This window comes from Saccostrea echinata, unplaced genomic scaffold (assembly GCF_033153115.1).
Source record: "Saccostrea echinata isolate AGI-Se365-2 ecotype Australia unplaced genomic scaffold, CSIRO_AGI_Sech_v1 ptg000025l, whole genome shotgun sequence".
Taxonomy (NCBI): Eukaryota; Metazoa; Mollusca; class Bivalvia; order Ostreida; family Ostreidae; genus Saccostrea; species Saccostrea echinata.
The window spans coordinates 28,668,923-28,678,297 of record NW_026889774.1 but is presented as its reverse complement, the minus strand read 5'-3'; the positions used below and the strand labels follow the sequence as shown (position 1 = coordinate 28,678,297).

Genomic DNA, 9,375 nt, shown 5'->3' with positions numbered 1-9,375 from the left:
TGAATTCAGTAATTTCTGGGTTTTTTCCCCGATCTACAAAACTGATTTCTTTCTTCAATTTAAATCTTTTCATCACGTTTAAATGTGCGACAGAGATTTTCACTCTTGTATTTTATTCATTCAGTGAATACAGTCAAACCTCGTTATCTCGAACTTGATGGGACCAAGAAAAAAACTTCGAGATATCCAAGGGTTCGAAATATCGAGGGTAAAATACTTGAAGAAAAAGTTCTTGGGACCTCCAGATCACTTTGACATATCCATGGTATTCGAGATATCCGTGTTTGAGATACCGAAGTTCAACTGTATTTTTGAAGTTGTGATTTATATTACACCTATGTTTCTGTCTACTTAAATACAAACAGCCTCAAATCAAGACATACACAAGTAGTGATTTCATATTTTTATTACATCATTATCATTATAATCATCGTCATGATCATCGTCTTTATCATCAAATGATCCACACATTTTACACAGTGTTCAGAATCACAGAGTAGCTGATTTACCTTGGCACATTGATGGAAAAAATACTTACACATAAAAAATATATAAAACAGATAGGCTCACATTCCCAATAAATTAACTGTATACATTCTCACACAATAAAATGTCATCAATACAAAAACACTGGAATCTTTATATTGGTACGTACCATTCAACAGGCTCAAACATCGTCATGGATGTTAGTAAACAGTCATATAAATACTCTCCAAGCAAAAATCGGAGATAAGTTTACAAAGGCATCTCTATGAAATTATCAATGTCTGTATCTGATTTCTTCAGAGGGCAGTGACATAGACATATTTTCATATTCATGTAATTAGAAGAATGGTTTTTTTACAATGACATATTTTGCAATAATAATGAAAATTTCAATCTGACAACATTTTGATACATGATATTTTCACAACATGAAACAATATTGGCTAAATGATGAAAACTCACAACTATGGGTAAGCACCTATGTTACACATGATGAGCTATATTGCACTTATTTTATACCTCATACAAGTAATATTCAATCTCAAATGCTGACATTTTTCATGAGAACAAGATGCAGAGTGAAAAAATGCAAATTGATGTGAAAAGGAAAACAAAAAAAGATATAATACTCTCACCAAAATTAAAACATTTGGGTGACTCAGATTAATACACTGTATTAAAAGCTTTAACACATTCAGATCTTAAGTGTTCCTGCATTAAAAAATGCAAGTTCAAGATCAATACAAAAATGCTGCTTAAAAAAACTTTGCCTTCCTTGCATCATCAAAAATCGAAAATGTGCAAAAAACAGCAAAAGTTCAAAACAGTGAAATAACAATCGATTTGTTTGAAATAGCTAATGAGAGTAATTTAACATTTTGACTATATGTATAAAATTTGAATGTCTCCCACTAAATTCCATCCCACCCTCCTGTAACACAGATTTCAATCCCACTAGAGTCCATTGTATAAGGTTTCTTGTCTTTTTTTTTCTGCATAGCTTGTAAATCAGATCTTGTGGAGGGAGGTAATTTCACTCGTCTATTACAGACATTTTATGTGGAGGGAGGTAATTAAACTTGCCATATTTTCTCTGAGTCATCTTCTGATGATGTATTAGAATCTTTACTCTAAAAGAAAAAAAAAGAAACATAAAAATTAGACATGCCATTACGTAACATTGCTGTAATCCCACAAACCATTTACTTCATTTTTTCACTTTTTCAATCAACGTTAATGTTAAGATAAGCAATTGTGACAATTACAGGAGAAATTTATGGTTTGCAGACTGATGAGAAATAACTGCCTACCTCAGTTGTTAAATGCTGGATGTTGGATGCCAAATCTTCGTCTAGAGAGAAGGCTCGACTAGTTTCTAAAGTGCTTGAGCTACCTGATAAGAATAAATTAACATTCATTAAATTTTGTGACATTAATTTTCTTCAAATCCATTGCATAAGCTAAAATAAAATTTGAGACATGGAATAAAATTTGATGCAAGTCAAATACACCTATTTCTTTCTTTCATGGGTTAAGTGATGACCTTTTTACCTACTGACCTGTTTTGACATGGCGGATGGTGGGGAGGGTTCCTTTTCTGGTCAGTGAACACGTGGTGTGGTGGTAAGGACGGGGGGACAGAAGGGAGGAGGAGGCCGCAGACAGGGTATGTACACTACTGCTGCGTGTCATTGGACCAGATCTCTGAAACACACGAATCATGGCGTCCTTCTCTGCCAGCTCTGTCTGTAAACTTTTGACCCTAAAAACGATTAAATAACCAACTTTAAAACAAAAATGTCATTTCAATTTTTCTTTTACTTGTTTTCTTCTACTTTTTTTAATTTCAAATTGATAAAATGTTCAAAGATGAAAAAAAAAGATTTCTCAAAACAAAAATTATTTTCCCATATATTATTATATTTATTGCCCCTATATTGATAGCTAGTATTTCTTGCCCCTATATTGTAACCTTGTAACTTACTTTGCCTCCAGTTCCTCTACTTGTTGCCTGGCATTAATCACCTCCTCCAATTGTGTCAACTTCTCGATTTTCTCATCTGTTAAATTTTCAGAGTCTAATAAATCGACAGAGAGTCCATTTTGAATGGAGAATTGTCTTAAGGCACTCTCCTCTAGGTACTTCTGCTGCCACTTAATCACTTCTGTTTCCAATTTCAGAATCTTAGATTCCTTCTCGTTAAGAAGAGTCTGTAAAGAATGAAGATTTGTGACCTCCGCCTGAGATGTGGTGCTGTCTGATTTAGACACGGAACCACCATCTCTTTGTTTGGATTTCAGATTTGCCACCTCCTTTTCTAATTGAGTCCGCATTTGTTTTTCGAATTGTTCACGTTTTTCACATGCAGCCTTTAAACAGGAGAAGGATTTCTGGAGCTTCTCTAGTCTCTCTATCTGAACCTGCTTCTTACAACACTGCAACGGAAAGGGAGATAACTCTAACTCTACTACTTGATCTGTTTATACATGTATTAGTGTCTATCAACTTTTTCATTAATTTTACATACATTTAAATATTAAAAACTTCATTGCCAAAACAAGAGCTTAAAATGAATTTAATTAGATGAATTTCTAATTACCTCGTCTTCCAGCCTGACTACGTTGCCTTGAGCATTGGTCAGTGCATTGTCCAGTATGTCCATCTTAGACTGTTGTTCCTGTAGAGATGTCCGCAGCGAAGCCACGTCCAATTCCAGTCTCTCCTTAGTGGACAGTAACTCTTTGTCTGAAATTGTAACATAATTAATATAAATCAGATTTTATAATTAATATGTACATTCTAAAATAGAAATGCTCTCTAAAATCCAATCCCTCACTCTTTCCATATTATTGGTATTTTGTAATTGTTTTAATGTTTTAACTTTTTTAACAAACATTTGACTGGTATCTCATGTTTTGAGTGCAATTGTGAAATTTTAAAGGGAGATAACTCACTCTGTGCCACGAGAGCAGCAAACTTGCGACTTCTCTCTGAATCCGAGACCTGCTCCCCATCATCTACGCATTCCGCAGCTGACCGGTCAACTTGTTCTGTAAAAAGAGGTAATTTGACCTGATTAATCTTTACTTATTACATTTACCCTAATTAAATATGCTCCAATATTATAAAATATTTTTAAAAATATTGAATAAGAATATTTCATCAGAAAATAATATGTAAACAAACATGACACTCCTCAAGGTGAATTGCTTTACTTAATGAAACTAAATAATTACAGAAAAGTGTCATGCTTATGCAAATTATAATAACATGAATGTTTTTTATTTTTAAGCACAGCTCATGAAAATTTCATAAATTACAATTATCTCCCACAAGATTTTTAAAATAATTTATACAATTCAAAAGACATTTATGAATCATATTTTGAGCTTTTGTATTTCTGACCGAGGAATGTTTGCTATTATGAACAGGCAGATAAAATTTCACACCAATACAAAGGTTTGGGTCCTGGCCAATAGACATAGGAGATTAAGAGAGATTTCTGAGCTGATAATCGCATGCTTAAAGCCCCGGCTAACTGACAAAAGCTTTAATCCTGACTGTATACAGAGTGCGCAATTACACCCAAAACTTGACAACAAGCCATATCAATTGTAAATATTTCACCACTCCATATCTTTTGTTTATAGGTAATTGTCATTTTAAAAATATGGCTCTGGCCTTTATAATTCACAGATAGGAAGTCATGGTGCTTCTTCTTTGAAGTGGGTCTCAGTTATGCACAAAATAGTATATTTAAATTTAAAATGCATTTACCCTGAACAAGCATGCAATAAAGGCATGTTGCAATAGATTTTTTATTCAAAAATATTGGAAATCTGCCACAGTAGTTCAACAGGGCTGCCATATCCAGCTTAACTGAGTACATCATATCTAGAGTAACTGAGTACACCACATCTAGCATAACTGAGTACACCATTTCTAGTGTAACTGAGTCTAGCATAACTGAGTACACCATTTCTAGTGTAACTGAGTCTAGCATAACTGAGTACACCTTTTCTAGAGTAACTGAGTCTAGCATAACTGAGTACACCATTTCTAGAGTAACTGAGTCTAGCATAACTGAGTACACCATGTTTAACATAACTTTACCTTGTAGCTGTTTATTTGTGGCCTGAAGCTTTGTCAGCTCTTCCTTCAGTTTCTTTTTCATAATGGCTTCCAACTTCTCCCGCTTTTGTGAAGATTTCACCAGAGATTCGTATGCCTCATGCACTTTCTGAATTTCAAATTCAAACTTTTGAAGTCTAGAGACTTTTTTGTAATAAACATTTAGTTCATCTCTAAGTTTTCTGTTTTCTTCTGTTAACATGTCAATCATTTTATTGGCACGAGCGGTCAGGGGGTCCATTTCTTCATATCGGATGGAAGATGTAGGTGTACTGCAAAGAAGAAAAAATATTTTCTTAATGTGTCTCTTTTGTTTCCAGCATAGCTTAATTCAATTCAATGATGTAAACATTTGTGTTTACGTATTTTCACTGCATGTGCTTAAGTTGTTTTGCTTTAGCTTTCTCTGTTTTTCCCAGATGCTACTACACTGATTGCATAAAACTTACAACACATACATAATAATGTTATCATTTCTATAAATATTCTTTAAATTAAGGTCATCAACTAGAAAGGAGCATAAAATTCAAGATCCACCACAAATTTTGATACAAACCTTTGATCCTCCCGCTGTAAATGCTCCTGTTCCATCATTTTGCTGTGGGCCTCCCAGTAGCGAGTCAAGTCAGGCTGGGACTTACAGACAGACATATCGGCAGGGTCACTGCGATCCACGGTCTCGTAGGACCGTCGTAAGTGTTCATTTTTATCTACACTGAAACCTGGATATTCTGGGGGAGGGGGGAGTTGAGTGAAATATGGGGACTGTAGCTGGTCTACAGCCCACTGTTGTCCATTTGTGGAGGTTAATTGATCCGTTGTTTTTGTCATGGAAACACAAGAATTTGAAACTTGGTGTGGATGCCATGAAAAAGAAGACCCACAACACGGATTGTTTAAATATCCATAATTGTCTGTTGGATGTGGCACACAGTGTCCTGCCATTTGGTAATATGGCTGTGAAACAGTTGATGTTTTCATTTCTAAAGCTGTGGTGGGCATGCCCAAACGAGCAAGAATACTATAACCAGCATCACTGCTGGAGTAGTCTAAATGGGAGGGGTAACCAGTGGTAGACTGATTTTCTTCTCCCTGGGGTTCTTGTCTCATGCATGTGGATAAATTTTCTGTGGAGGACACAGAGACGTCTGTGCTTGTCTCACTTCCCGAAAAACTCTGTCTTAAACCTGTGGCGAAAATGGAAAAAATATCTTAATACTACATGTATGTGCTGTCCATAATATAATAATCATTTTATCCTTCCCAACATTATCTGAACTTTCTTCAAATAAAAAGGAATCAAATTTTTCTCCCTTAAATTATCATGATTCAAACATTTGTGTCATAATGTTGAGAAAGAGGATAAAAGGGAAAAATAGTGCAGTAAATGTATAAAATCCAGTGGAATCAATCCCTTACCTGGTGTATTTTGTAGCTGTTTAGAGTGGCCTGGGTATGGGGGCGGTTCTCGATACTGCTGCTGGGACATTGTCATGCCCTCGGGGTCCGTAACCACTAAGTACTCGTCACTAGAAAACTGACCTCCATTCATAAGATCTGTCAAATGAAAAAGAAAACACGTATCACAAATCTAGCTCTGAAACATTCTCATCAACAATTCAAATTCCAGCCCTTCAGCAATCCCCAACAAGCATTCCAAGCTACTTTTACAATTATAACATACAAAAAAAAAATAATTAGTGGTGAATTATCTCCTATTCAAATTTCCAGGTTCTTCTCCTGATCACAAGGGCAGGGGTATATTAGAGAGAAAGCATATCACAAGTGCCAAGGAAATGACTAACACACACACAGTGGGATAATATAACCCGCATTCCTGGCAGGTTTAGCGTTGTCTGTGTGTCATAAACAAAGGCCGTTCACTCCATCATAAACACAGGTAGAAAATGTTTCACTGATAAAACAACCCCTTATCAAACAGTGCAGATTTCCACATTTAAAAACACATCACTGTATAAATAACCTCATCAAAATATAGTCCCTTACTTAACATGGCTGCTATCCTCTACTGCAATTTTTTTTTTTAATCTCAATGCTTCTGCACTTCTCTCATGCCAGTAACACACTGAATAATATTTGATAATATGGCCTCTCTCAGCTACAAGTGCATTGTGGGATTGCCAAAATACCAAACGTTGAGGTATTGATCAAAACCAGTGTAGCGAGAAAATTATTCCACATTGGAATGCAGTACATTTCCTGGCTACAAGCTTCAGTGAGCCCACATTTTTCTGTGTGTACAAAAACACCCTGAGGACGAAACCATTGCATATTTGTTATGGCTAAACATAATTAAAACAGGAGTAGAAATATGTAATGCCCTCAGTATATTCTAGTTAGTATGTAAATCAATAGTATTTAAACATTCCAATCCAGACAAAACAATTCTAGGCAATATGACTTGCTTTCATTCATTATATTTTTCCTTATTGATTTTAAGTACTGAAGTAAATCTCCTAGCTGGTTTTTCTCTATTAATTTCTTTACTATGTAAAAGTATATTTTATATATATATATATATATATATATATATATATATATATATATATATATATATATATATATATATATATATATATATATATATATATATATATATGTTGTACTCTAATTGAAGAGTATATAGCATGGTAGTGGATGAAGTTTTTATTTGCACAAAATAATACTACATTGTACTGGGTAAAAGTTCCACTTAATTATTCTAAATTGTTTTAATTTTTATGGCAAATATTTATAAAATTCAATCACCTGTTGATTCTCATTCTACTGACAAAGAGATGATCATTTAATTATGAAAAAGATAAAAATGTATTAAACATAAAAAAAAGTGTAATTAAAAAATTTAATGTCCAGAAAGGCAGAAATCAGATTTAATTCAAGAAACTATTAAAGCTCAGAATAGAAAATTCTGGTCACATCATGTGACATTCCTTTAATAAATCATGCTTTTTGCCTAAAACTCCCTTCATAAATATTTATTTAATTAATTATCTCACTAATCAGATTCTTTATTTCTGCTAAATATTTGTGGTTTTGTATGATCAATCAAAAAACCTAATATAACACTGCCTTCTTATGTAAAATACTCCCCAGTTCAACTTAATTGTCATCAATTCCAATCCACAACATTCTTAAACACAAGCCTGTATGAATATAAAATATTAATGATCCAAATATTTATTAATTTCTGTGACCAATTCAATCTTCATTTATTTTTTTCTGTTTGTATATTCATGTATATTCATAAATACTTTTATATCATTTAAAAATTATTCTATCAATGAATTATACAAACATGAAACTTTTTTTTTCATCATTCGTGTTACACATTTCATTTTCTTTTCTTATTTTTTTTTTAAATTATTAATAATTTACTTTTTTTTCATAAATTAATTTATGAAAATTCAAACCAATTTTCTCCTATTAATTTTAACATTCAGAAGTAAATTCCTACCGGCCATTTCATAATCAATTAGGGTTCAAAATTTTATATGCCCTTCAAACCTCTTAATATGTAACAATTTACTGATCAGCTGTTAATAATTAATCAGCTTAAATGTTAAACATAATTAAGTTTCCAGTATTTTATAGTTCATATACCTTGGATCATATTTAAATTAGCATAGGTCGGAGAATCCGTCAATCCATCTCTGCTCTCAGTAAACATGGTAAAATCCCTAGGTTTTAATAAAATTCAAATCCAATTTTGAAATCACATCCCACGTTAATGGTCAATGAACACTTTCTATAATTTTCTACAAATTATTTCTTATATATCATCTGAGATGAAGATAGTAATCCTTAGGAAAGGTGCAATTAAATTTTTTTCCTTTTCTTTTGTACACTATGACAAACAGATCTCTTTCTCTCTTCAATTCGGTAGACACTCGGTGGGTTGTTGACACAAAATTAATAACACAGTTCTTATATCACTGATATTGTTAATTATTTCAAGTACCGGTACACGTGTTGAAGAATTCCAAAAATTGTCGCACTGTGTTAACGTCCTCCTTTTTTTAAATGGATCGCTCTGAATTATTTCGGTCAGCCGCAGGAGACAACGTTATTAATCTAAATGATGTAGCCTCTGATGTGTACTTTTAAACTTCATCTAATTTTCCACATCCTTGAAAGGAGGAAGAACTTCCATAAATGTTGTCACATAAAAGTTAGAAGCTCTTTATACTGACGTCCTTTTTTTTTTTTTTTTTTTTTCAATAAAACACCTCCAAACAGCTTTTTCAGAGAGCAGTGCCTCTTTGGTCGGTTAATTTTTTTTTAAGGCAGCTGAGCAGATTAGAGGGAATAGACAATTTGCATTCCAGAGTGATAATTCCCCACCGACAAATTGATTACCCCTTAGATATCAGGAGATATCAGCTGAATACTTTACATAGTTATACAACTATCCCGCTATAAATTCTCCACTGAGAAATGTTAATCTTAAAATTCCTTAATTCCTCACAAATCCCTTAATGTCCGAGAATTAAAAACCAAGAGTGAACAACAAATTAAAAAGTTTTCCTTAGATTTTCTAAAGAATTACAAACTTTAAAAAAAAATGTAAGCATTTTTGTAAAAAACAGTTTTTGCCCACGTCCTATAAAGTTATTAGCCTTGTCACGTTCTGATGTTATATGTATATGTATCAATGGATCCCCCAGATAATGGTGTGCTCCACATCCATTCAAGCTTGACAATTTTGGTATGGGCATGCCTCAGTGGACATCAGTATG

General features: G+C 33.4%; 1 protein-coding gene across 3 annotated transcripts; it reads right to left on the bottom strand.

The window, feature by feature from the left end:
• Positions 1-390: 390 nt before the first annotated feature.
• LOC133192318 (angiomotin-like) lies at positions 391-8,351 on the bottom strand. Of its 3 annotated transcripts, none has more exons than XM_061328338.1 (10): positions 8,240-8,351; positions 6,038-6,175; positions 5,175-5,805; positions 4,601-4,890; positions 3,442-3,537; positions 3,087-3,232; positions 2,471-2,922; positions 2,046-2,248; positions 1,797-1,879; positions 391-1,616 (listed from the first exon to the last, which is right to left on the bottom strand). In XM_061328338.1, the coding sequence occupies exons 1-10, from the start codon at positions 8,304-8,306 to the stop codon at positions 1,560-1,562; spliced, it is 2,163 nt and encodes a 720-aa protein (XP_061184322.1). In that variant the 5' UTR covers positions 8,307-8,351; the 3' UTR covers positions 391-1,559. The 3 variants fall into 3 exon arrangements, with proteins under 3 accessions (XP_061184322.1, XP_061184323.1, XP_061184324.1); XM_061328339.1 differs by lacking the exon at positions 8,240-8,351 and adding an exon at positions 6,626-6,767; XM_061328340.1 differs by lacking the exon at positions 8,240-8,351 and adding an exon at positions 6,303-6,321.
• Between the last annotated feature and the right edge of the window lie 1,024 nt (positions 8,352-9,375).

What these genes read in the sequence shown, in the direction of transcription:
- LOC133192318 (XM_061328338.1), bottom strand. Translation starts at nt 8,306, where the DNA reads ATGTTTACTGAGAGCAGAGATGGATTGACGGATTCTCCGACCTATGCT. An exon ending in TAATTTAAATATGATCCAAG is followed by an intron (nt 6,176 to 8,239) that starts GTATATGAACTA and finishes TTCATTTGACAG; the next exon opens with ATCTTATGAATGGAGGTCAG. An exon ending in GTAGAGGAACTGGAGGCAAA is followed by an intron (nt 2,249 to 2,470) that starts GTAAGTTACAAG and finishes AATCGTTTTTAG; the next exon opens with GGTCAAAAGTTTACAGACAG.